This window comes from Tursiops truncatus, chromosome 6, assembly GCF_011762595.2.
Source record: "Tursiops truncatus isolate mTurTru1 chromosome 6, mTurTru1.mat.Y, whole genome shotgun sequence".
NCBI classification, from domain to species: domain Eukaryota; kingdom Metazoa; phylum Chordata; class Mammalia; order Artiodactyla; family Delphinidae; genus Tursiops; species Tursiops truncatus.
Window position 1 is genome coordinate 34,655,186 of NC_047039.1, and position 24,703 is coordinate 34,679,888.

At 55.1% G+C, this 24,703-nt stretch overlaps 3 protein-coding genes across 12 annotated transcripts in view; 1 reads left to right on the forward strand and 2 right to left on the reverse strand.

The window, feature by feature from the left end:
* The window catches only part of IL11RA (interleukin 11 receptor subunit alpha), a 131,290-nt gene extending 114,141 nt beyond the window's left edge, over positions 1 to 17,149 (reverse strand). The window contains exons 1-13 of one of the 6 annotated variants that reach the window (XM_073806031.1): positions 17,040 to 17,149; positions 13,846 to 13,945; positions 13,497 to 13,557; positions 12,647 to 12,816; positions 12,395 to 12,509; positions 12,212 to 12,244; positions 11,960 to 12,126; positions 10,607 to 10,770; positions 9,661 to 9,802; positions 9,196 to 9,315; positions 8,981 to 9,077; positions 8,645 to 8,727; positions 2,951 to 7,737 (exon numbers count right to left, since the gene is read on the reverse strand). In XM_073806031.1, coding sequence (XP_073662132.1) covers positions 7,508 to 7,737; positions 8,645 to 8,727; positions 8,981 to 9,077; positions 9,196 to 9,315; positions 9,661 to 9,802; positions 10,607 to 10,770; positions 11,960 to 12,126; positions 12,212 to 12,244; positions 12,395 to 12,509; positions 12,647 to 12,816; positions 13,497 to 13,557; positions 13,846 to 13,945 — 1,482 coding nt within the window. In that variant the 5' untranslated portion in view covers positions 17,040 to 17,149 and the 3' untranslated portion in view covers positions 2,951 to 7,507. The other 5 variants (XM_073806030.1, XM_073806032.1, XM_073806033.1 and 2 more) reach the window with 5 other exon arrangements.
* Positions 2,671 to 3,701, forward strand: LOC117312583 (uncharacterized). The gene is made up of 4 exons (XM_033857912.2): positions 2,671 to 2,739; positions 3,038 to 3,105; positions 3,356 to 3,415; positions 3,539 to 3,701. The coding sequence occupies exons 2-4, from the start codon at positions 3,059 to 3,061 to the stop codon at positions 3,693 to 3,695; spliced, it is 264 nt and encodes an 87-aa protein (XP_033713803.1). The 5' UTR covers positions 2,671 to 2,739; positions 3,038 to 3,058; the 3' UTR covers positions 3,696 to 3,701.
* Positions 17,150 to 18,728: 1,579 nt separating the features above from the next.
* On the reverse strand, positions 18,729 to 22,083 carry GALT (galactose-1-phosphate uridylyltransferase). 5 transcript variants are annotated; one of them, XM_004313172.4, is made up of 11 exons: positions 21,944 to 22,083; positions 21,475 to 21,644; positions 21,143 to 21,218; positions 21,004 to 21,052; positions 20,750 to 20,879; positions 20,542 to 20,598; positions 20,266 to 20,388; positions 19,849 to 19,981; positions 19,663 to 19,746; positions 19,188 to 19,342; positions 18,729 to 18,920 (listed from the first exon to the last, which is right to left on the reverse strand). In XM_004313172.4, exons 1-11 carry the CDS (start codon positions 21,966 to 21,968, stop codon positions 18,840 to 18,842), a joined length of 1,083 nt encoding a protein of 360 aa, XP_004313220.1. In that variant the 5' UTR covers positions 21,969 to 22,083; the 3' UTR covers positions 18,729 to 18,839. The 5 variants fall into 5 exon arrangements, with proteins under 5 accessions (XP_004313220.1, XP_019795894.1, XP_019795896.1 ...); XM_019940335.3 differs by having other exon boundaries at positions 21,862 to 22,016; XM_019940337.3 differs by having other exon boundaries at positions 21,840 to 22,008.
* Between the last annotated feature and the right edge of the window lie 2,620 nt (positions 22,084 to 24,703).

A 24,703-nucleotide genomic window follows, 5' to 3' on the forward strand; every position in this document is an offset into this window, starting at 1 on the left:
CCAAAGAACTTTCCCTTTAGCCCTGCTTGTCGAAGAGAGGAGTAGGTCTCAGATGATGGATGTGTAGTCACTGTGATAGGCCTAGGGAGACCTGGGAGGAGATCTTCTCCAGCCTTACCCTGCTACCTGTGATTGTCCTCAGGGAATCTGGGGGACCAGCTGGGTCCCATCTTTCCCACTCCAGTAGTCTTAGGACCACAGAGAAGAGGTGGGAGTAAGGAGAAACCTGGGAAAGAGGGAGGTCCCCTCCACCGTGCTCTGACCTCTAATCCTGAACCAAGCTCTGACCCCTAGCCTTAAAACTGATGTTCAAATGCCTTCAAGAGGATGACACTGCAAACCTTCCCCTAACAGGGACAATGCAACCCCCTTCCCTTGTCCAAAATGTTGAGCGCTGAGGTTCTCAGAGCTAAAGACAAAGAGCGGGAAGTGGGGACAGGGAGACTACTGAGGAGTTATGAAAGGGAAAAAATGTTCTAGATAGATGGAGACAGTGGGGAGTGCACTCAGTGGAAAGGTATTCTGCTACCAACTCATGTACTGCAATTCAATTCAGACACTAACAACCCAGAGCTAGTGTTAGACTTCACAGGTTTAAGGGCACAGTCCCAACAAGCCTGCCCCCACTTGAGATGCCAGTCACAAGTGGGGTCCCCAGGCCACCTGCATTTCTGCCTAACTAGCTACAAGTCCAGAGGTCTTCAAACCCCCCTCAGGTCCAATAGTTCACTAGAATGACTCACAGAACTCAGAAGTGCTATACTGACAACTACTTTTTTGTTTGTTTTTTTTTTTTTTTTGCTGTACGTGGGCCTCTCACTGTCGTGGCCTCTCCCGTTGTGGAGCACAGGCTCCGGACACGCAGACTCCGGACGCGCAGGCTCCGGACACACAGGCTCAGCAGCCATGGCTCACGGGCCCAGCCGCTCCGCGGCATGTGGTACTTTCCCGGACCGGGGCACGAACCTGTGTCCCCTGCATCGGCAGGCGGACTCTCAACCACTGGGCCACCAGGGAAACCCTGACAACTAGTTTTTTATAAAGTATATATATCAGGAACATCCAAATGAAAAGACACACAAGGAGAGTCTCAGCGCAGAGCTCCCATGCTCTCTCCCCATGGAGACACAGAGGGCATGTCACCCTCCCAGTACATCAATGTGTTCACCAACCAGGAAGTTCCATGAGCTTTGGTGTCCAGAGTTTTTACTGAGATTTCATACATAGGCATGAATGAATTGTTGGCAACATGACTCGATCTCCTCTGATGGACTGGCTCAAAGCCCCAATTCTGCAATGATATGGTTGGTCTTTCTGCTGACCAGGCCTCATCCCAAGTCACCTCATCTCTTAGCATCAACTCAGGTGTGACCCAAAGGGCTCATAGATAACAAAGACACGCGTATTACTTGAGATATTCCAAAGATTTAGAGTCTCCCTCTCAGGAACAGGGACAAAAGCCAAATTCTTTAGTATACAACAGACAGAGCCCTGCATCTGAGTGAAGGGATGTGAATTACTGAAGCCCTGGGGACCAGGCCTCCTGTTCCCGTGCACCAGACTTGACCCAGCTGCAGCAGGGCAGGAGTGTCACTGTGAGAGTGAGTGTGAGGGTGAGTGCGGTGGAAGCACAGCTTCTCCATGCCCAGACTGCAATGCTTCCCACTGGCATCCATGGATCTGTCTGTCACCTGTCTGTATGTAGCCCAGGCAGGGGAAGATAGGTATGAGAGGGGAAAAGCGTGTGGGATGGTGGGAAGAGGATAGGTGAATCTATTCTCCACACTTCAGCCTGAGGGAACTTTTACTTCACTCATTTCTGGTCATTCTCTCCCATGCCGTCCAGCCACAAGGCTCCCTTCCCCCCTCCCCAGACCAAATAGGGCAGCTATTTCCAACCTCCCACACCGGGTTAATTGCTCTTTCTTGGCTTTACCAAAGCACCCTCTACTGCCCCCAGCCAGTCAGTTTCGTCTATTGTAGTGATCTTATTGTCTCTTTTGATTGCCCTCACCCCTCCAACCTAGATGACAAGCTCTCTGAGAGCAGAATCTGTGCCTGTCTTCTCTGCTGTATCCTCATGCCCAAGCACATCACCCAGCACATAGTAGTCACTCGATAAATATTTGTTGATTAGTGACTGCAGGAACAAAAATCGCAAGAAAGGAGGTCTCAGCTCAGAGAGGAAGGGCTGTGACCCTCTAACTATGAAGTGACTTGGCCAAGGCCACTCAGCCAACAAGTATTCCCATAGCCTGGCCTGTCTAGACTGGGCCCTCTCTGGAGCCCTATTCCTCCTCTGCCCAGAATCATAAAAATAGAATGGGGCAAACAAGAAAGGCAATTGTCAGAGCAGAAGCCAAGAAGACAGAGAGGAGAGGGGATGGCAAAAGAGTACTGGAAGCGTCCCAAAGCTCTTTTCTTGCTGCCTGGTACTGAGGTCTCCGTCTTCCCAAGGTGGAGCTCCGAAATCTGACTCCGCCCTTATAAAAGAGGGTCCGTGCCCTGCCTCTTAGTAATAAGTCCTGACTCCACCCCTTTATTGATAGGCTCTGGCTCCACCTTCTGGACTATGCCTCCTCTGAAGAAATGCCCTGGCTCCGCCCCTTCCGGGTAATAGGCAAGCCCCACCCCTAGTGCGTGACGGTGTCCTTGTGACGTAACGTACCGGCCTGTTTCCGGGGTGGAGCCAGGGAGGGTGGGCGTTTAGGCTGCGTCGACCCCTCAGCCCCCCTCCAGGTGACCCCAATCCCCGAAAATCCTCACCCGGGGCCCCAAATATCCCAGCCCCATGACCTCGAAGGCCTTTGGCTCTAACCCCCTAAATGCCCCATGCCCCCGAGGTGCCCGACCTCCCAATCCCTTAACGTCTAGTGCCTCCCAAATCTTCAATCCTACCCTGTCCCGATGTGGCAACTGAGTCTTCCCGGGGGCACCTGTCTCATATTACCCGAGAACAAGTCAGACTGGTCCAGAGAATGACAGAGAAGGGGATCCGGGATTGGGGAATCCTTGATCCAATCATGCCGCTCCCCAGGAGACGTTCGGAACCCAGGACATGTCGGGATTGAGGAGATACGAGGTGGCGCTGGAGGCTGAGGAGGAGTGAGTGGAGGCGGGGTTCTGCGGAGGAGGAACCTAGCCGCTCCGGGGTGGTGGGGGAGGGGCGGGGAGGGCGCGAGGTTTCTGGGGCGGGAGAAGCGGGAGGGGTGGGGCCTCTTAGGGGGCGTGGGCTGGAGGAACCGCCTCTAAAAGACGGGGCGGAGCCTTCCACGAGAGGGGCGAGGCGTCCAAGGGGCGGAGTCGGTGGGGTCAGCCCCGCCCCGCCCCGCCCGGCTCTGCCTTCTCTTTGCAGGATCTACTGGGGCTGTTTCTACTTTTTCCCCTGGCTGCGCATGTGGCGAAGGGAGCGGAGGTGAGGGGGCTGCGATACCGCGGACCCGCCCGGGGCATGGACGAGGCTCAGTCCGGGAGAACCGATCGCGGGGAAGCCGGGAGCCCCCGCCCCGCCTCATGCCTGTGTCGGGTCGCCCCACAGCTCAGCGCACCCTCGGGAGCAGAAGCTGGAGCCTCTGCGGGGCCTAATGAGCTGTCTGTCAAGTGGACTGGGCACTGCTCCCCAGCGCTCCGGTCGCAGCCTCCCCCGCCGCACCCCCGCTGCCACTGCCCAGCCAGCTGGTGCATTAAAGATTTAAACCAAAGCCACCGTCCTGCCCTCCTGATTCTGCCGCCGCTGCCGCCATTCGGGCTGGGAGCCCCTCTCCACGCCGGCTGTTTCCGTATTGACAGGGCCTCTGTCCTTGATAGGGTGTCCGTCCGTGTCCAGGCTCCCATTATTCCTAAGGGTCTCTCATCAGGGTCAGGCCTCCCCTTACTACCAATGATTGCCTTCCACCACCTAAGCCCCCCGCCCCACCACACACACACTCATCTCTATGAGTGGTCTGTATGGAGGGAGCTAAATAATCCTGGCTTTATCTTCCTCCCAGCCTTGTCCCCACATCCATAAATCCTCACAATCCCAGCTCTCTGTTTCCACCTTCCTCCTAGACAGGACTTTGCCAGGTGCCTGAAGAATCTTCTCCTGGGAGTGGATCTAAAATATTTTAAGCCCATAGTTGTAGGAAGTAGGCTGTGAGAGGAGGGAAAGATTCCTAGAAGCTGCTACCCTCGGCCTGCCATAGGGGAATGACTTAGAACTGTTGGAGGTCTTTCCTACAGTTAACACCCCAGCTTCTGGCTCCTCCAGTTGGATCCCAAGTTTAAAGATACTTGGCATCAGGGACTTCCCTGATGGTCCAGTGGATAAGACTCCATGCTCCCACTTCAGGGGGCATGGGTTCGATCCCTGGTTGGGGAATTAAGATCCCGCATGCCGCACAGCGCAGCCAAAAAAAAAAAAACAAAGGTACATAGATACTTGGCATCAGCCCCCCGAAGTGTAACCTCCCTAGGAGAACCCAAGGGCCACTGCTCCCTACCTTTCCTTTCGGTCTTGTCACCGAGTTGGGCTGAAACCCACTAGTTCCTGAAGTGATGAAGGGTCAGGGACTCCTAGTGGGTCTGCTTTCAGTTAGGGACTGGCCCCAGCACCAGGGAGGGCACCACAGAATTAAGTTAAAGGGACTGCCCAGTTTGTGGGTGGGGTCAGAGCTAACTTCCAGCCTGGTGCTGACCCTGCCATAGCAGGTTGTAGCTGGGAAAAAGACTTGGCCCGGGCTTCCCTGGTGGCGCAGTGGTTGAGAGTCTGCCTGCCGATGCAGGGGACACGGGTTCGTGCCCTGGTCCGGGAAGATCCCACATGCCGCGGAGCGGCTGGGCCCGTGAGTCATGGCCGCTGAGCCTGCGCGTCCGGAGCCTGTGCTCCGCCACGGGAGAGGCCACAACAGTGAGAGGCCCGCATACCTAAAAAAAAAAAAAAAAAAAAAGAGACTTGGCCCTATCTTTGGAGAAGCCAAAGGGGAGAGATGGGTGCATACCTGGAAGAATTTGTTTCTTCCTTCCCAGGCCTCTGGATTGACTGGTCCAGAAAAGACTCCAAAGTGTGTGACAGCCAGCCAGCTGAAGATTTGTGACAAGATGATGGTGCCTCAGTGGGTGCACCCGAGCTCTGGGGTACAAGTCCAGACTGGAGGGTGGGTGAGAGACCCTAAGGCCTCTGGTACTAGAAATTCAAGATGAGTGACCTCTGGGTTGTGGCCACCTTCAAGAATGGACCCAGGCTCTTGAGGCATTTCCTCACAATGTCTACATTGAGAACCCTGACAAAAGAGTACCCTGTCCAGCCCTGGGCCTACACCTCAGAATCCCTCAGGATACTCAGATTTCCTGAGTATCCACAAGACAAGCTCCAGGGAAGGAGCCCCCAAGCCTTACCCTGGACAGGAGCGGGAGAAGCTCGAGTCGTTCAGCCTGGGAGGGGGATTAGTCCCTACTCTCCGAGCTTAGGGTCGCTCCTGATTGTTGCAGCCGCCCTGCAGCAAAAAGATGCCCAGGGAGGTGTGAGTCCCCATCCCAAGAGTAGGCCTGCCCCATAGAGGGTAGCTGGTGACAGAGCAGAAGGTTGTAGAAGGTACCCCTGCAACAACCAGATAAGGGCTGGATTACTGGGTGATGATCAGTTTATGTTTAAAATATAGAGCAGGACAGGAGGGTTCAAATCTCCAGACCAGGAGTGGGAAATTCTTCAGGGTGCCAGGGGCAGTAAACTTAGCAGCTTGCCCCCACCCTAGGCTGTCCCCAGCTTCCTGGAAAGGACAGGAGGAGGAAGATAAGGAATAGTTTTGCATTGGGTGGGGATGGGGGTGGCTAGGGGAAGAGGGGGTGAGGGCTGGATATGGGATTTAAAAAGAAGGGACAGGAAGGTAAAGGGAGGTCGGGGCTTTAGCAAGAGGATGGGATGCAGAGGGTGTAGGGGTTGGGGAGGGGGGGGTTTCTTCCAGGCCCACAATAGAGAGAAACTGGCATTTGAATAGAACAAAGGAGAGGTAACTGAGCTCTTGAATCTTATGTCTCAATAAGCCAGGGGCTGGAAACCCCAGGTCCCTGCTGGTAAGAGGCTGGCATGTCTGGGACAGGACTAGGCAAAAACAGGAACGTAAGATTGCTTGGGTCTCTTACCTGTTGGACAGCAGCAACCTGGCACCAAAGAACTTTTATCTTCCCTCACCTGCCCTCCATATCCACCCCATCCTTCCTCCCTATCTCATCTTCCTGGGGAAAGCAACCCACACCTCAGTATCCCCAAGGCAACCCATTACCACCAAAAAGGGCCTTCTCCCAGCTTCGCAGTCTGAATGTGACCGGCCCAGGCAAGACTCCTCCTCAGTCAGAAGGGCTTGCTTTAGGGAGCCATTCCCATCAATTTTTCCTAATAAGACAAGCAGGCTAGGGCAGGAAGCGGGCAGGGGGAAATGAAGGCAAGTTGGTGCTGGCCTGCCATCTGCTCCCAGCCCACCCACAATTCCCCCATCAGAATTTGGGTGTGCTAGTGTGACCGTGTGGTTGGACGATTGTGAAAACACAACCGTGTGGGAGTGGAACTTTGAGTATAATTGGGACTGTATGATTCCATCCGGGGTTGTCTGACCATGTGAGGTTGATCGAGTGACTGAGGTGTGACTGTGAATGTGTAACTATGAGTATGTGAGTGTTAATGTCCATCACTGGATGCCACTGTGGATCCTTGGCCGCCCTTACTCAGTTACTGTACCATCAGTCCCCATGTGCACAATCCCCTCCCCAGCTTCTCTGCCCAGGATTTAGGAGCCCATGGGAAATTACTGTCCTAAAAGAGGAGGGGGTCTGTGGCACAGGGGTCTCTGGTAATTAGGGCCCAGGAGTGTCACAGGATGAGCAATACATCTTCACCTGCCGCTGACTCACCTGGTGCCCCAGGTAAAAGGCACCCAGATAAAAGGTAGGGAAGGAGGCAGAGAAAGAAGGAAGTATCCAGGCTGAGCATCATGAAGGGGCCCTCACCCACCAGCAGCCTCCTGCTGCTACTGTTGCTCCTAAGCCCAGACCCTGGAGGAGGTGAGTGTTTGGGGGTCTAGAAGGCCAGGGGTCTGGGTGAATGGGATGGAGGGAAAGGGGCCCAGGAAGCCCAGCCTCCAGCTATCTGATGGAGCTTAGGGTCAGAAGCCCTCCGAACACATGGTCCTGTTGTCCCCTAGCATTGCCACTGGCACCCAGCACTACATCATGCTGTACTCAGTTCTACCGACAGCCACTCTCAAGCAAACCACTGAGGAAGGTCATCCGAGTGGAATTTCAGGAAGCTGATGGGGACTGTCACCTCCAGGCCTTCGTGTGTGCTTTGACTCTGCCCCTGATTTGACCCCTGACTCTGACCTCAGTCCCAACCCCTGATGCTGATCTCAACCCCGCCCCAATTGCTAATTCTGATGCCAACTCAGGTTTTCATCTGGCCTTTGCCTCTAACCCCTGGGCCTTACCCTCATCTCCAAGCTACGACCATGGCTTTGGACCTTTCCTTTCCCAGGTTTCACCTGTCTCGACGCAGCATCTGCATCCACCCCCAGAACCGCAGCCTGACTCTGTGATTTGACTGCCAAGGGAAGAGGCTCCAGGGGACTCTGCCCAACTGAGTTTGGAGATGATAGGGAAAATGGGCCGGGGCCCCCAGTAGCCAAAATAATAAAGCAGCATCGCCCAGTAGTCTCTGACTGTGGTCTCCAAGTTCTGTGTATTCTCCTGTGAGTCCCGAGTCCGGAGCTGTGAGACATGTCAATAAACAGAAGAACCTCCTCATTCTCTTTATTCACACCTTCACAACCCCCGCCAGGGGCAAGGCCGAGAGCCAAGGACCCACACACACTCCCCAGGTACCTATATACATACATGCAGAGAACACATGTTCCCTGCCTCGCATACACGTGGACACACATGGACACAGACATACACATCTACACACATTCCTCAGGTGGGCTGCCAACTCTGAGATGAAGCCAGAGGTCCAGGCACCTTTCAGCTGGCAAGTTGGGAACACAGAGTCTCATAGAAATGAGCTCCAAACAGAATTTCCAGCTGAGAACCCCACTCCGTGGGGATCTACTGTCCTGCCTGGGTTCCACCTGTCTGTCCATCCACACCAGCAAGACAGAGTTATAGGTGGAATCAGCTGAAGCCTTCCAAGATCCTCTACAGGTTTGGGACTCCTAGAAGAAGGAGGAAAATCAAGGGAGATAGTAGGACTGGATCTTGTCCCAGATTCCCTGAGAATGAGGGAGGAGACCCAGCTCTGAGCCCAACACTCCAAAAATGAATAGGGGAGCCCACCTCTGTGTAAGCCCCAATACCCTGAAGATGAGGGAGTGGACCTAGCTCTGGACCCAGGCACGTCAAGAATAAGGCAGGGGATCCAGCTCTGAGCCTAATACCCTGAAAATGAGGAGGGAATCCATCTAGGAGCCCCAGTATCCTGCAAGAGACAGAAGAGACCCAACTCTGAGCCCGGGACTCAAGAACGAAAGGCCCATCCCTGAGTCCAGAAGTTACAAGAATGAGGAGACCCAACTCTGATTCCCAAAACCCTTATGACTAAGGCACCTGGCTCTTAATCCAGACACTCAAAATGAGGGCACACATCTCCAAGTCCAAACCTCCCAGAGGTCATACTCACCTGGAAGCTTGTCCACCGGAATCATCGGGGCCAAGAACCCAGACTTTCGGGGTCCATCCTTCTCACATGGTCTCAACCTCAGCCTGGAGCACAAAAAGGAAGCTGTCTCCCTGACAATGTGGGGCATCTCAGTCTCTTCCAAAAAGGTTTGTTAGTAAAGGGTCAAGAGAGGAAAGGGTGAGAATCATGAAGTTGGGGGTGGGAGAAGGAGGAGGAATGGTTCCAGAATCAGACACGTTCAGTGCAAAGTCATGAGGGGTGGGAACGGGTGTGGTCTATGGGTATCAGAGCCCTTGTGTGGGATCAGAGGATGAGAGGCCAATGGCAGTCACTTACCAGAGCCCCAGTGCCAGGGCCCCAGCCACCAGTCCCAAGAAAGAGAATATTCCCAAAGATGCCAGCATAGCCACCTGCTCCAGGGCGTCTCTGTGGTCTGAGGGGGAGGGTCATGTGCCAGCTGTGAGAGCAAGCCTGCCTGACCAAACTCGGTGCCCGCTTCTCTCTGGGGCTTTCCCATCCTCTACCACCTTTGCCCATCTGCCCAAGCTCACCAAGTGGCCGCGGGTCTGGTAGGAGGGACGGTCTTGGGGGAGCAGGGCTAACCGCCTGAGGTTCTTCCTCTGGCTGCGCGTGTTGCTGGCCCCCAGCTGGTATCTCCTTCGGTAGGGGTCCTGGAAGGAGACGAGACCTGAGGAGAACTATCCATGCGGGGTCGGGGCGGAGGCCAGGGCCCGCCAGGCGAGACCAGGGCCAGGGTTGGACACAGGGGCGCCTCGGAGGCGGAGCTTGAAAGGGCAGAGCCAGCTTCTGGGGATGTAAGCAGGGGTGGAGGCTGAAGGGCGGAGGCTGAGGGGCGGGGTTTAATCTGGGGCAGGGTTTAAGCTAGGGCGGGGCTGCAGGCAGCTACAGGTGAAGCCTGGGGCCGCAATTGCCACGCCGCCCCGTAGCGCCTGCAGTTCCGCCGATAGATGCTGGGCAGCGGGGCCTCTGCTCTTTCCCTAGGCTCTGTCTCTCACCGGTGCTCGGAGTACCCCAGGCCTCGGGGCTCCAGGCGCTCCAGGTGCCTGCGTCCAGAAAGTCCCGGGCACTGACCCGCACGGCATGGGGCAGCCCAGCCACAGCGTCCGTGATCACCTCCTCCAGTCCAGCCGGTTCCACCTGTCAGTGCAGATGGTTCGTCGGCACGTTATCCAGGTTATAAGCACTCAGCCTATCTGCCCCCCAGAGCCAGTCTGCAAAGAGCACCCCTTCCTCCCAGTCCTGTCCCTGTCAGCCTGATGCAGCCGTCTGGGCCTCACGTAGGGTGGCTGGTGGTGTCAGGCCTACACCTAGTGTTCAGAAGACAAAAGTGCACAGTGGTTTTGTAGACAGGCTGTGACTTCAGACTGCCTGGGTTCAAATCTTTGCTGTACCACTTACTGAGTGACCTTGGACCTCTCTCTGTGCCTCAGTTTGTTCATTTGTAAAATAGAGGTGAATACACCTAAATGAGATAATACATGTAAAATGTGTGGCACAGTGCCTGGCAGACAGATGGTGTTCCACAAATATTGGTTATTGTCTGAGGCAGCGCTCCGCAGGCCTGATGCTGGCCAATCTTTGCCATCTCCAGATGTGGGACTTCACCTCTATCCACATCTGAGTATATGAGTGTTCGTATGCGGCTGTGCCTCTGGCTGAAAGGCACTCCTTTTCCTAGAAAAGTTATTTTTAAAAAATCACTGCTGTCTTCCCACAGATGGGCTGAGATCAGTTACAGCCCTGCAGGGCAGAGGCCCGGTCCCTCAGGCTCTGCTACAACCCCAGCACCCAGCACAAGGCCTGGCCCATGGAGAGTACGCTGTAGGGGAAGGCCACGGGGCGTCAGTTACCTGCCAGATCTGGTCACGCAGAACACCCAGGAACATGAAACTAGAGACAGGACCCACAGCCCCAGATTGGGACGCACTCCAGGGGCCTCACCATGGACCAGGCTGGATGCTGTGCTGGACGGTACTGCAGCCGGAACTTGAGCAGGAAGTGGGGCTGGCGGGGCCAGGAGGCAGGGTACGTCCAGCTGGCACGCAGGCGGCGAGGATAGCCAGGTACCGACTCTACCCGCAGCCCCTGGGGTGGGTCAGGGCGCACTGGGGGTAGTGGAGACACAAATTCAGGGCACAAGACAGGTACTCATCCCTTCCCCACCACCTCCCAAGGGAAGATGGGTGTGTGCCTAAAGGTCCCTGAGGGGAGGCACTTCCAAGGAGGTTGGGGAAATCTTAAGCTTGATCATCCATTAGGCACAGGACCTATCTGTCATCCCTATTATAAAGTAAGCTAAGATCTGAGGACGGATTTTTGAAATGTTTGTTGAGTGAGTTAAAGAGTGATTCTGGGACTTCCCTGGTGGCTCAGTGGTTAAGAATCCACCTGCCAGTGCAGGGGACATGGGTTCGAGCCCTGGTCTGGGAAGATCCCACATGCCACGGAGCAACTAAGCCTGTGTGCCAGAACTACTGAGCCTGTGCTCTAGAGCCCACGAGCCATAACTACTGAGCCCGCGTGCCACAACTACTGAAGCCCGCGCGCCTAGAGCCCATGCTCCACTACAAGAGAAGCCACCACAATGAGAAGCCCACGCACTGCAATGGAAGAGTAGCCCCTGCTCGCCACAAATAGAGAAAGCCCGCGTGCCACAACTACTGAAGCCCACGCGCCTAGAGCCCATGCTCCGCTACAAGAGAAGCCACCGCAATGAGAAGCCCACACACCGCAATGGAAGAGTAGCCCCCGCTCGCCACAACTAGAGAAAGCCCGCATGCAGCAACGAAGACCCAATGCAGCCAAAAATCAATAAATAAAATAAATAAATTTTTTAAAAAAAGAGTGATTCTGCTTTCCATCCAAGGAAGATGAGTTGGCCCAAATTCCAGCCAGCGCTTTGGTGACCCCCTTCCACACACAGATCAAGAGGAAGGAGAGGCCAGCAAGGGCTTCCACTGGGCAGGGAGGACATGAGATAGATGTGCCTTCAGCACAAGGCCTAGAAGCAGAGAGGCAGCACTGGGGCTAGGCAGCCAGGAAGGACTAGTAGGGAAGGGGGTAGTGGCAGCAGTCTCTAGAAGCTGATGTAAGCCTGCCTCCTGGGCTCTGATCTCCCTGGGTTCTTAGTCTCCATGGGGGCCATCTGTGTGCCGAAATGGGTCTATGTTGGGAGGGAGCTATGTGGGAGCTCAGGGGAGGAGAGTTCTGAATTTGGGGGGTACCTGTACTCTGGGGTCCGTTTGGGGTCTCTGTGGTAGGGATTTAGGGAGAGTTCTAGGAGTGGGTACTCACAGATGCTCTGCAAGCTCACATCCAGCAGGCGTGTGCTGGCCCCCAGGGGGTTCACTTCAGTCACATTGATCCGGTACTGGCTCCAGAACTCTGCCCCATGGACCACACAGCGGGCAGCCCCTGGGGGGTCCTGTGGGCATGGCCAGGGCCCTGTGGATGGACTCATCCTAGGAGAGAGGATGTGGTCTTGAGCTTTGGAAATGCTCACTGTGGTACCCAGCTAGAGTCCCCAGCTTCCCCCTCATGTCCTACCTTTGGCCATCGGCTCCTGGTACCGTCTTCTTCCTGGCAGGGAGGAGGCCATCCGAGGTCAGGAAGGAAAGGAGGGTCCTCCTTCTCTCTCAGGCCTTCCTTAGGACCTCCTTACCTACCTCCCATACCCACGTTTTGCTAAACACCCAAATATATAGGTATACACACCGATCATGCACACACCTGTAGGAGGTGAGGTAGCGGGTGGGTAAACCGCTAACCTGGCTGGGACTCCAAGTGCAGGAGAAGTTCTCATAGTCAGCTGCTTGGCAGGAGACAACAGGGCGGACTGGGGGGTCTAGAGGCAGAGGGTGCAGCTGGAGACCGAGAAGTTCCCAGCCCCTACCCATCCCAGAGGGCTTACTCAGGGCCTGGATTCCCCCAGGAGCCCCATGTCTCATCACTGCTACCGCCAACACTCCCTCCCCAACTCACAGCCCAGCTGCAGGGTCACCATGCCCCCAAGTGCACCATCCAGGGTCCGGCAGATATAGGTGCCCTCGTCAGTGCTTTCTGCCCGGGCCAGGACCAGTTCGTGCCCTAGATCAGAGTCAGGTCCCTGGAGCAGCCTTGTCTCCCCGTCCCGAAACCAGGACACCGGGGCCCTGGGGGTGAGATGAGATGATGACAGATAGAGGGAAGATTTAAACTATGAGTCCGACCATGTCACAGCTCTCCATTGGCTTCTCAGTGCTTGCAGTAAAGCTCAAACTCCTTTTGCTGGCTTACAAAGCCCCTGGTGATCTAGCCCTTGCCTTCCTTTCCTTCTTCATCACCTTCCTGTCTCCCCCTCCCCCACTGCACTCCAGTCAGGTTGTGCCTCTTTTGGTTCAAGAGTGCAGAGCTCACTCCCACCTCAGGGCTTTGCACTAGCTGTTCTCTCTGTCAGGAATGCTTGCTTATACCCCAACCTTCAGAAATCAGCTTCAATGTCACCTCCTCCGAGAGGCCTTCCCTTATTACCAATAAAAAGTGGTCACTCAGTTACCCTCTTCTACCTCACTCTCTTTTGATTTTCTGCCCTGCAGGTATTACTACCTGGCATCTTGCCTGGCTTGTGCACTGCTGCATCTCAGGGCCTAGAATAGACCAGGCACTTAGCAGGTGCTCAATACATGTTGGTTGAATGTTCTGTTGAATAAGGATGGTTTGAGGGTTAAGACAGACAAAGAGGTGAGGATTACAGATACAGGGGCAAGGATGGGAGGGGTGTGAGGACTGGGCAAGGTCAAGAAATGGGTCGTGAAAGGGTCCTGTCAGCCCAGCAGGCTGGTGGAGCACTTACCCAGCAGTCACTCCAGGGCAACACAGCGTCATGGCCCTGCCAGGCTGCCCATACTGGACCCCTGTTGAAGGCACTTCTGAGCAGAGGCTCTTCCTTTCCCTCTCTCCCACCCCACCCCACACTTTGTGACAGTGACAGGATAAGGGGTGGACTTTTAAGACCTGAGTGGGGTCATGGGGTCAAAACATCATGTTATAATCTGGAGACAGAGGTCAGAGAGCAGGGTAGAGAGATGTTGCCAGACTGGATTTCAGGGGTTGGGAGGATGACAGGTTAGGCATGAGAGGGGCCACGGTGATGGTGGCAAGTCACAGGTCAGAGTTGGGTCATAGAGCAGAGTTTTTCTCACCTGGGGGGCCCCAGGCCTGGGGGCAGGGACAGGAGGCAGACACCAGGGCTGTAGCCACGGCCACCAGGACCCTGCTCAGCCCTGAGCAGCTGCTGCTCATCTGTGGGGAGAGAGGCAAGGTCAGCGATCCCCCATTCCCAAGATGGGAGGCTAAAGTCTGCCTCCCCCTCTTCCAGACTGAGGCTTTCTAGGAGGAAACCAGGTGCCCAGTGGGGTAAGGACATCAGACATCACTGGGGGCTCTGACGTAAGGTCCCCTTTCCACCATACGCCCAGCACTGTGTGTGAGTACACACACACGCACGCACACACACCCTCACACCCCCCCTTCTCAGTCGTGGGCTTAGGGCCCAGAACAAAAGCTGGAGGCGACAGACTGTGCCAGCACCGCCCCCTGCACCACCCTTGGCACCCACCCCTGGCACCAAGTGTTGGCACCGGCTCAGTCACTCCCATTAACTCCTCCAATCCAGCTGTTGGGAATTCCGTGTCCATCCCACCTGGCCCAGGGATAGTCGTTGCCTCTGACCGACCTGAGGCAGCCCTCATCACCCTGGGGTGGGACTGTCATGGTGGGTCTGAGCCCACCCTGTACCCCTGCCATGAGGCCTAGCCCTGCTCTGGCTGCCAAGCCTCTTCTCGCCTGGGCCTGGCTCCTTGCTCTGCGCCGCTCATCTGGGCCTGACTCTGGAATCTTGCTGGTCTTGAGCCTGTGAGGCCGGATGGGGCTAGGGTGCAGGCTGAGGCTGCGGAGTTAAGCAGATCCAGATGCCCTGACTGCTGCCAGAGGCTGGGGGTGGGCGAGGAGCCAGAAGATGGAGACAGGGTGGCGGGACAGGAGAGGAGGCTGAGAGAAGCTGGGAGGCTGCAGGAACAGGAGGCTGGGGTGGAGGCCACAGGACAAAGAGATGCTCAGAGATCAGGACTGGGAGGCAGTGAGAGCTCAACGAGGTGAGGGCTGGGCTGGGGCAGCAGGATCTCAGAGAGGCCAAAAAGGTAACCAACCATGTGTGTACGGGGGATGGAGGTGCTAGGAGAGAGGGAATCCTGGATGGGAGAAAGCAGGATGAGGAACGCAGTGGGGAAGAGGGAAGGGGGGTGGGAGAAGGCGCAGATGGGCAAAGGGCCCTGGGCGAGGGCTCCAGAAGAGGGAGAGCCCAAATCCCTCCCAGGTAGAGCTGAGCAGCGACCTCCGCGTGTCTGTGTGTCTGTCTGAGTGTGTCTAGTGGCTCACCCCGGCCTCCCGGCCACATTTACCCTGCTCAGCCCTGCCCTACCTCGATGATTCCAGTGGTTGACTGTCCATGGCCTCCAGGACTTCCTCCCACCAGCTACAGCACCCGTCTCAGCTCTACTCAGTTCTGGGACCCCAGAATCGTCCCCTCCTTCCCCTTCCCTGCCCCCGCCCCTCTGGGCCATGGAGCTCAGCCACCCCTAGCCAGGCCCCCTCCTCTCCTTTCTCCTCCCTCCTACTCTCCCACCCGCTCCCACCCAAGGCCCTGGGAAGGGAAGAGGCCTCCCCCGAGTCTGGAAAGGAAGCCACAGGCAGAGCCAGGCACAGCCAGGCACAGCAAGAGGGAAAGGAGAGCTGCTGTGTCCCTGTCAGCAAGAGGTTCCTGTGTTTTCACACAGCAGAACACAGGCACATTCACGCGTGGACTCCCCAGGCACAGTCAACAAAGATACGCCCTTGAACACACGCGGACACAGTCAAATCAAAAAGCAGACACATACTCGTGCTCCCACTCTTTTCACTCCCCAGCAAATATTTCCTTAGGGCACAGCTGTCTGTATTTTAAGGGGAAGAGGGCCCCATGTTGGGGGATATAAAGAAAAGCCAAAGAGTCCAGTTTCCCCCTCCCCTGGACGTTCCAGCCATTTCTCACCTCCCCCGCTACTCTTCAGGCCCCAGCACCAGGAAATGCCTTCGGTCCCTTGGTGCCAGATACACAAGACCCACACTTACCCTCAGACACACACTCTCAGACACAGCCGCTCACAGTTACACCGATACACTCAGACATCCTCACCCAGGCTCAGACACTTAAACATTTACACATACCCAGACACACACACAGACACACATCTCCCTCTTCCTTGCACAGCCAAACACACACACTTAGCACTCCGCCCTGGGATGGGGGGGTCACAGCACTCTCTAAAAGCAACTCCTCATCATAGCGTAAGCCCCCTCTTCCAGGGAGCTCTTAGCACGGCAGATCCCCCATCTCATCACCATTTCAGGCCCCCAGGTAGCCAAAGAGACAAAGGTGAACAGGGGAGTCAGGCACAGGGGCACAGAGAGAGAGACAGAGATGCAGAGAACATGAGAGGCAGGACTAAAAAGCAGATACACAGAGATACCTGGGGAGACGAAAGTGTGAAGACACACAGAGCACTAGCTCTAGGAAGACAGTAGTAGAGAGAGAAAAAGAAATATAAGGAAACTGAGTCAGACAGGGAGACAGAAAATAAGGAGCACTGGACCAGTGACAAGGATTCTCAAGCACTAAAAGAAGGAGGGAGAGCCAAGTGTGCTGGGGATGGTCTGCTTACCCTGGCCACTAAGTAGAAAGGTCAGTCCCATTGGCTACTGAAGTGGGTCCCCAAAGTGCAAACCCAGCTCCACTTCTCCTCAGTCTAACAGGATACAGAACACACGCCGAGTGCAAGTCTCATTCCTCCTCTGCCATGCTGAAGTCACACACTGGCACACGCAAACCCAGCCATCCACTCTCACGCTGTCAGACACAGTCTCAAACTCCGCAGAGACCTTCCCAAAACACATTCCCTGATGTGGTCACAGGCCCTCTCACACACACACAAACGCACGACCCGGTCTCTGCCCGCAAACTGCACACTGACACACACACATAATCCCACACAGGCACAGCCACATGCAGACTCAGCCTCAGCACAGCGACACCCGCAGTCACACTAGCTGAGTTTCACCAAGCGACACTTGCGAAGTTTCGCACACTGACAGCGTCACACACAGCCTTGCAGACTCTCTCACTCTCTCTCTCTCTCTCTCTCTCTCTCTCTCTCTCTCACACACACACACACACACACACACACACACACGCACTGACATTCCGTCAGTCACTCCGGGCCCTTCAAATCCCACACCCCCAGGCCCCGCCCTCTCCTGGCAAGGCTCCCTCGAGCTCACCCACGGCCCCATCAGGTCTCACCTTCTGCGGCCGCCGCCGCCAGCGCCCTCCGTCCTCACCCTCCGCCCCGGCCTCTACTCCCTGCCGCCCTGGGGCACGCCGTGGGGCGGCTCCGCCCAGGCACCAATGGAAGGAGAGGGTTGAAATGGGGGGGCTCGACCCATTGGAGCCTCCAACTGCCAATCATCCCCACACCCACCTCTGCCGGACACTTCCTGTCCCGTCCGGGACTGAGGAGGCTGCCGGGGACCGAGTCTAGAGCCGGGTTCCTGGGTTCTGGCCTGAAAGCCTCTCCTCCTGGGACAGCAGGACCAGAGCTCTCAGGCCCCGCCCCGTCCACCCCCCAGCTGTCCTCAAACAAAGCCTCAAGTTCAGTGGCTTAGGAGCTACTGGGCAGGTGACCAGAGAAGCTGAAGGTGCCCCTGACTCCAGATAAGGAGGTGGACTGGTTGTAAGGCAGTGGGTCTCAAACGTCGCTGGACACTGTGGTTTTAAAACTCTCAAGCCACACTCCAATTAAATCAGTACTGTTTAAAACTCCCCAGGTGATTCCAAAATGCATGCAAATAAAAGGTGTAGGATCGGGGGGGGGGGGGGGTGGGGGGGGGGTGTGTGTGTGTGTGTGTGTGTGTGTGTGTGTGTGTGTGCGCGCCTATGTATGTCTCCCATCCAGGGTTCCACTCCCCAGCCAATGCGGGCTCAAGGGAAATGTGTACATTTGTCTGAGCTTCTTCCAAACCAGGGTAACACTCCAAGTTGACCCTTCCCCTCCAGGGTCTCTAGGAAGAAAGAATCCTGGACCGGAATGCAGGCAGCCAAGGTTCTCCTGGGTCAGATCATCACTGTCCAGCCTTGTGTGATTTCCCCTCCCAGAGACTCAATTCCCTTGAGAAGAATGGAGACAAAAAGTGTTCTGGCCATTCCCGCATTACTCACAAGCTCCTGTCCTCACCTAAAAGTTTGGAGGACCCTAGGTGGCATCATGTCTCCTGGGTTGTATGACTTGTTATTCCCACGGTTACAGTCTTGCCAGGGAAATAGCTCCAGAGGGGAGGGGGTAGACCCAGGGTCACTCCAAAAACCATCCCCTCCTACCATGGCCCTGAGGCTCCTAACTCTGGCACCCCTTCCCTGCCAGAGCTGTCTTCTGCCCTGTGCAATGATTGGGGCACAGGGGCAACAGAGGTGTACAGAGCCCGTGCATACACGCTGCACGTGGGAGTCTGGAAAGACCAAGGACACAAAGCCACGTACACGTTCCCTACCCGCCCCTTCAGCCTCTGTGGGCTGGAGCAGAGCCAAGCTGCAGCCACTCACAAAGCCAGGGTTCTGGCCAGGAGCCTAGGGTCTAGCCACTGACCAATGGGACAAGGATCCTGCTCACCCACTCCGACCAAACCTTCAGTCCCAAGCTTGGTGAGCTGACACCCTAGGGATGGTAGTAAAGGGGACTCTGGCCTTCCCAAAGCCTCAGCCAAAGACAAGAACAAAGGTTTCTAAAACCATTTTAAACTGGGATGCCTTTGTTACTCTAGGAGTAAAAGCCAGACATGACACTGAGTATTAATTTTGTTCAGAGATTTGGGGCAAAGAGGTGGGGAGGTCGTGCCCTTAAGTTTTTGCACATCTGCTGGCAAAGAAAAGTTGTGGCTGGAGCTACGCCTTCGGCCTTTAACCCCAGACCCCCAAGGATCAGAGTTCACACTCCTCTGGTGTTAGAATATGTGATTAAAGTTTGAGAAGCACAGTTTTATTGATCCCACATCTGCCCAAACCCTAGGCCCTAGTTCCCTCAGGCAGAAGGCCCTGTGGTCAGTGTGGTCAGGCGATGGCTGCTGTCTCCCTGTCCTTCTGCCCCAGGCGGTAATGAACCTCAGGAAGCGCCCTTAGTCTCTCTGCAGCCTGGAAGGGGGAAAGGGGATAATCAGAGAGGGTAAGGGCTGCCCAGAATGGTGAGTGCTAGGAGACGCTAGACACTGGGGGAGAGCATGCAGGGTGGGGAGGCTGGTGAGAACGACCACTGAAATAGCCAGAGGATGAAGGAGTCAGCTTCTGAGTCCCTAGAAATACCCAGGTCGTGGGGATTCTCAGGGTCATGATTGTTGGGATCCCTTGAGGAAATAGGAGGGAAAAGGGGACCCAAGGACCCAGGGTGCTCCAAGTCCACACCTGCTCAGGGGTGAGGTCTCTCTGGGCCTGGGCAAGCATTTCATAGCCAACCATGAATTTCCGGACTGTGGCAGAGCGCAGGAGTGGAGGATAATAATGAGCATGTAGCTGCCAGTGGTCCCAGTTGGCTCCAGCCTCTGATCCGATAGGAGCCCCTGGTGGGAAGAAGGCAGAGATAGTTGGGAAGGGTCCTTTCTTATTTCTTCAGCCTAGCTCTTACCCCCAGACCACAGCAGGTACCTGAAAACTACATCTTCCAGCATTCCCTGCCAGAGAGGAGACAAGGCATTGGAAAGTCCACTGGGAGACATAGTTTCACCACGTTCACTTCTCCACTCTCAGTCCCAGCATCCCTGCCCTGAACACTTCCCCAGCAAGTGTTCCAAGGCCTGCTGGGAGTTGCAGTCCACTAAGCTGGGACCCAGGAGCCCAGAAATGGTGTTGGGGTTAGATATGGGTACTCAAAAAGCCTCACCGTGCCAGCCCATGGAGTAGGGAAAGGATGTCTCAAATAGGTTGTCATACTTGGTCAAGAGCTTCTTCATGATGGAGGCTAGATCTGGAATCAGAGCCTGACTCTCAGTCTGGGGCCCAGATGCTGGCCCCACCAGAACCATCCCCATCCAAAGCCTGGCCCCAGGGTCCCACCTGGGAGACTCACCGTCACGCTCAGCCGGGGTCAGCTCAGGCAGCCGCCGCACATGCCGACGGGGCAGTAGTAGTGTCTGGAAGGGCCACACTGCCCAGAAGGGGACCAGCACTAACCAGTGCTCACTGGTTAGGACCAGACGGTCCTAGGCCGACCAAATGGAGATGAGGTCATCAAGGTGGGTGTGAGGGGGGTCAGCAAATAGGCAAGGGAAGGAGAAGAGAAGACGTACCCAGAAACCGATGGTTTCTCACCACTCCACCACTACCACCCTAGTCTAAGCCATCATCACCTTTCCTTTAGCTTACTGCTATGTCCTCCTAGCAAGTCTCTCTGCTACTTCCCTTCTACCCTCCTCCTTCACACACCTCTCCTTTTTGGGGTGAGGTTACGGGCTTCCTGGGGACACAAGATCCAGCTTTCTCCCACCTTCCTGAGCAGCTCTTGGCGGCCGTACTCCATTAGCAGGGGCTCTCCGTGCTGACTCTGATAGGCCCGCTGAGATCGCTCCTCACGCTGGGCAACATCTGGCAGGAAACTGCTGGCCCACACCTGTCAAGGGGAAGGAGAAGAGCAGACAGTATCCCTCACCTCCAAGCCTCCACATCACTAGCATACTTCCTCTGTTTTCCCTTACTCCAGTTCCCCACCCCACACTGTCTTGGACTCAGTCCAGATATCCACTGAAGCCCCTGACACACATACCTGGCAGTGGGGATGGGGGTTGGAACAGCCCATCATGGCTCCTTTGTTTTCAAAGATCTATGAAGTAGGGGTAGGGAGCTTTATAGCCAAAAGGACAGCAAGTCAACCCCTCCGAAACACAACCTGTGGAAATAAAAATGCCACTTCCCAAAACCAAACTGTGCCACCCCCACCCTGCCCATCTAGGGGAGGGGGCGACCTCACAGACCTGCACCCAAGGGTACTGGGCACCCAGCTCCTCTGTGACTGAGGCCCATGCATCAACGACAGCTCGGATCTCAGGGACTGACATGAGTGGCAGTGTCACATCCGACCAGGGGTGGAAGCACATAACCTTACTAGGTGGTAAAGGAGGGAGAGATGACAGAGATACAGGGCTCGTTGAGCTGGGGGCAGGGCCCAACCCCAGTGCTCAGTCCAGGCCTCGGGTTGAAGGGTGTAAGAGTGGAAATTCATAGTTACCAAACTCCTCGAGCAGCCTCTGCTTGGAAAAGGGGGTGATCACTGGGTCCTAAGACAAAGGGGTATCACTCTCTGCAACAGAAGTCCCCCAACAAGGTCCAGCCTCTTTTCTCCCCAACAGCAGCTAGATCCAACTTACCTGGACTAGGGGCATCAGGCTGCAGAGCTGGGAAGTCATTGTCAAACAGGAAGGTGCCTTCATAGTGGGGATTCACCTACAGACAAGGATGGGCTAGAAGCATTTGCTGGCCCATACCACCAGTCATCTGATGGGCTTCAAGGCTACAAGGCGGGAAGAAGGCCACTCTGAGGTCAAAAAGACTTGGTGGGATATGACTCAGAGGTCCACTCCCCTGTGGGGCGAAGGGCTAGGGTCCACTCCCCTGTAGGGTGAAGAGAAGCTCTAAGGGCAGTGGATGGGGAACTACTCCCCCTGGGCCCAGCCTGCAGATGTAGGATCTAAAGACTTACCTCTCCATTGGCCCGTGTGGCCCCCGGACACAGAGGGTTGTGGGGGTCATGGCGGGGTACTGTCGTCAGAAGCGGGGGTTCTACCTGCCCCTGCCAGGGCCGCTTCATGCGGTGCGCTGACACCAGCACCCACTCATCTTGTAGCGGGTTGTAGCGGATATGCTGATGCTCTGGAGGCAAACCGTCAAGATCAGTCACAAAGCCCTATGCCCCTTTCTCCCCTGGGTCTTACCCACCAGCAGGCCCAAGCTCGGATGCACCCTGTTATCCCCACCCTACTCAGGAGCTAAAGGCCAGAGCTTGGGCGTTCCCAGCGCCAATCAGCCTGCAGCCCCAACACCGGCGTGTCCCTTCGCCGCGCGTGCCTGGACGGGTGGGCGCGCCGACCTGCGGGCAGGGACGACAACTTCCTAAGGAAGGGGAGGGCTCAGCTTTGCTTCCCAGCGAGTCCCGGCCGCCCTGCGGTTACCGCTCGCCCGGAAGGTTGTAGCCATGGCGTCCGCCTCCGACGCCTGCCGGCGCTGCTCAGGACACGCTCCCCTGCGCGCCAGGAGGCCACCGGGTGGAGATACCTTCGGTAACTTCTACCTGCTCACCTCGCCCCCACCGCCTAGTCGGCCCGGCTCTGCCCCGCCCTCGCCCTCGCCCCGCCCTCGCTGATTGGACAGCCGCAAGCACGTGACTGTCTGAGGGCCGGCCCGGCCACCTAGGGGCGGAGTTCAGGACTGCCTACAGCTACAGGGGGCGACTTTGATGATCCCACTCTAGGGCCAAAGCCACTAACTACCCTGGAAGAACCTCTGTGAAAGCTGCTTACCACAGATCCCTCGGCTCCAGGATGCTTACAAGAGTTATTTGCTTTCTTAAAGTCATTCATTTGGTCATTCAGCAAATATTTACTATCTACCACCACGTGCCAGGCCCCTAGGCTCCACATGGCGCAAAGGGATGTTCCTGTGTGCACGAGTCAGGCATAGACTCAGCCCTCCCAGAGCTTACATTCTAGGGTAAGTCAGAGTATAACTCTGGATCCACAGTCACCTCACTCACCTGCTTGGTGGCTCTGGCAGAGGAAAGGCAAGGAGGTGGGAGTGAGGGGCTGTGGGGCTTGATTTGCTTCAGCTAAACCTTGGCTTCAGGTATTATCTGGAGGAGTGGGTACCTCACCGTAACCATGCCCTAGCCCCACCAGGCAGCAGAAACGGGTTTGGGAAAAAAGGGCTAAGTAATCATATTCTCTCTCTCTCTCATATACACACACACACAAAGCACAAGAAGTGGTCAGGGTAAGAGGGCTATAAGAAATCTGAAAATGTGGAGAGGACAGGACTATCAGTAGCTCCAACCACAATCTGGGTGGGGTCAGAGGTGTTTCCTTTGCACACCCCTGTCCCTTCTCCAACTTTTCCTTGGAACAAACCAGTTGGCTAACACTAGGATAAACTTCAAATTAATTCCTCCCCTGACACTTTATAGAGCCATCTAAATATTGTCTGAACCTCCTCCCCATTTCACAGTGGAGAACCGAGGCCTCAAGATCACCCAGAGGATAAGTGGCCAAGCTGAGATTTCAACCCAAGTTTCCAAGCTCTTCCTGATACTTTGAAATGCCTCTGAGACTTCAGTGAGTTTTTGTTTGTTTGTTTGTTTTTTGGCCATGCCGTGTGCAGGATCTCAGTTCCCTGACCAGGGATTGAACCTGTGTCATAGCAGTGAGAACCCAGAATCCTAACCACTAGGCCACCAGGAAACTCCCTCAGTGAGCCTTAAGATAGAAACCTAGTGAGCTAGGAACTGGGAAGTAGCAGTGAGGGCCCTTCCCCCAAACCAGGCCAGGACAAGCCAGGTGTTTTGCTGAGCTCAGATGTAAAAACTGGGTCATAGGTCATTTACCTTATCTCTGCCCAGGGGCCTCAGACTGGAATCTAAAGAGGCCACTAGGTAGAGGGCAGGGAGCAGGGAGCTAAGAAACCAGAGTTTTACATGTCCCACTGGCTGCACGTGTAATAGGGATGTAAGGGGGATAAAAGATACACTTTTTGTGGAAAGGGAATGTTGCCTTGCTATTTCAGTAAACAACAAATTTTGCTACAGCATCAGTGCTGCGGCTGCCCCCACAACTGTGGTGCGCCCTGAGGGGAATTCAAGATGGAGAAAAACAGGAAGCATTATCAGCTTTTTTTTTTTTAACTATTTGCTTATTTACTTTTGTAAATGCTTTTTTTTTTTCTTTTCTTTTTTCTTTTTTGGCCACGTTATGCGGCGTGTGGGATCCTAATCCCCCGACCAGGCTTCCAACCTGCGCCCCCTGCATTGGGAGCGTGGAGTCTTAACCACTGGACCGCCAGGGAAGTCCCAGCATTATGTGCTTACTTCACTTAGTATGATAATCTCTAGGTCCATCCATATTGCCGCAAATGGCATTCTTTTTTTTTTTTTTTTTTTTTTTTTTTTTTTTGCGGTACGCAGGCCTCTCACTGTTGTGGCCTCTCCCGTTGCAGAGCACAGGCTCCGGACGCGCAGGCTCAGCGGCCATGGCTTATGGGCCCAGCTGCTCCGCAGCATGTGGGATCTTCCCGGACCGGGGCACGAACCCGTGTCCCCTGCATCGGCAGGCGGACTCTCAACCACTGCGCCACCAGGGAAGCCCTAAATAATCCCTTTTTTATCATTCCCTTCTTGGTCAAATTTCTCAAAAATTAGTTCATCTTCCCAGCCTCTACTCTTACCCGCACAGTACACTATAACATGTTTTTTGCCCTGTAGTAGTCGGCGTAAATAATCTTAGCTGCTGTAACAAACAACCTCCAAACTCAGTGGCTTAGTACCATGGTCCATTGTGGGAGAGAGGGAGAGCTCTGTCCCATGCAGCATTTGGAATTCTCCACTACTTAATTGTATGTAACTATATTAGATAAGACAAGAAAGTGAGTGTCAAGAATTTCACAGATTTTACGAGCCAGACCTGGAAATGGCATATGTCATTTCTGCCTATACTTCATTGGACAGAACACAATCACATGGCCTCACCTAACTACAAAGTAGACTGGCTGCCCAAGAGCAAAAGGAATGGATTTGTGAATGTATAGCATAATCTCTGCTACATGCCCATACTGAGAAACCCAATGACCATTTCCAGTCTTTTCATAGGACCACTCAATTATATTTGACTGTGTTGACCATTCCATTACTCTCACATGTGAGGCTACACTCTTCCAGTTCTCTTCTG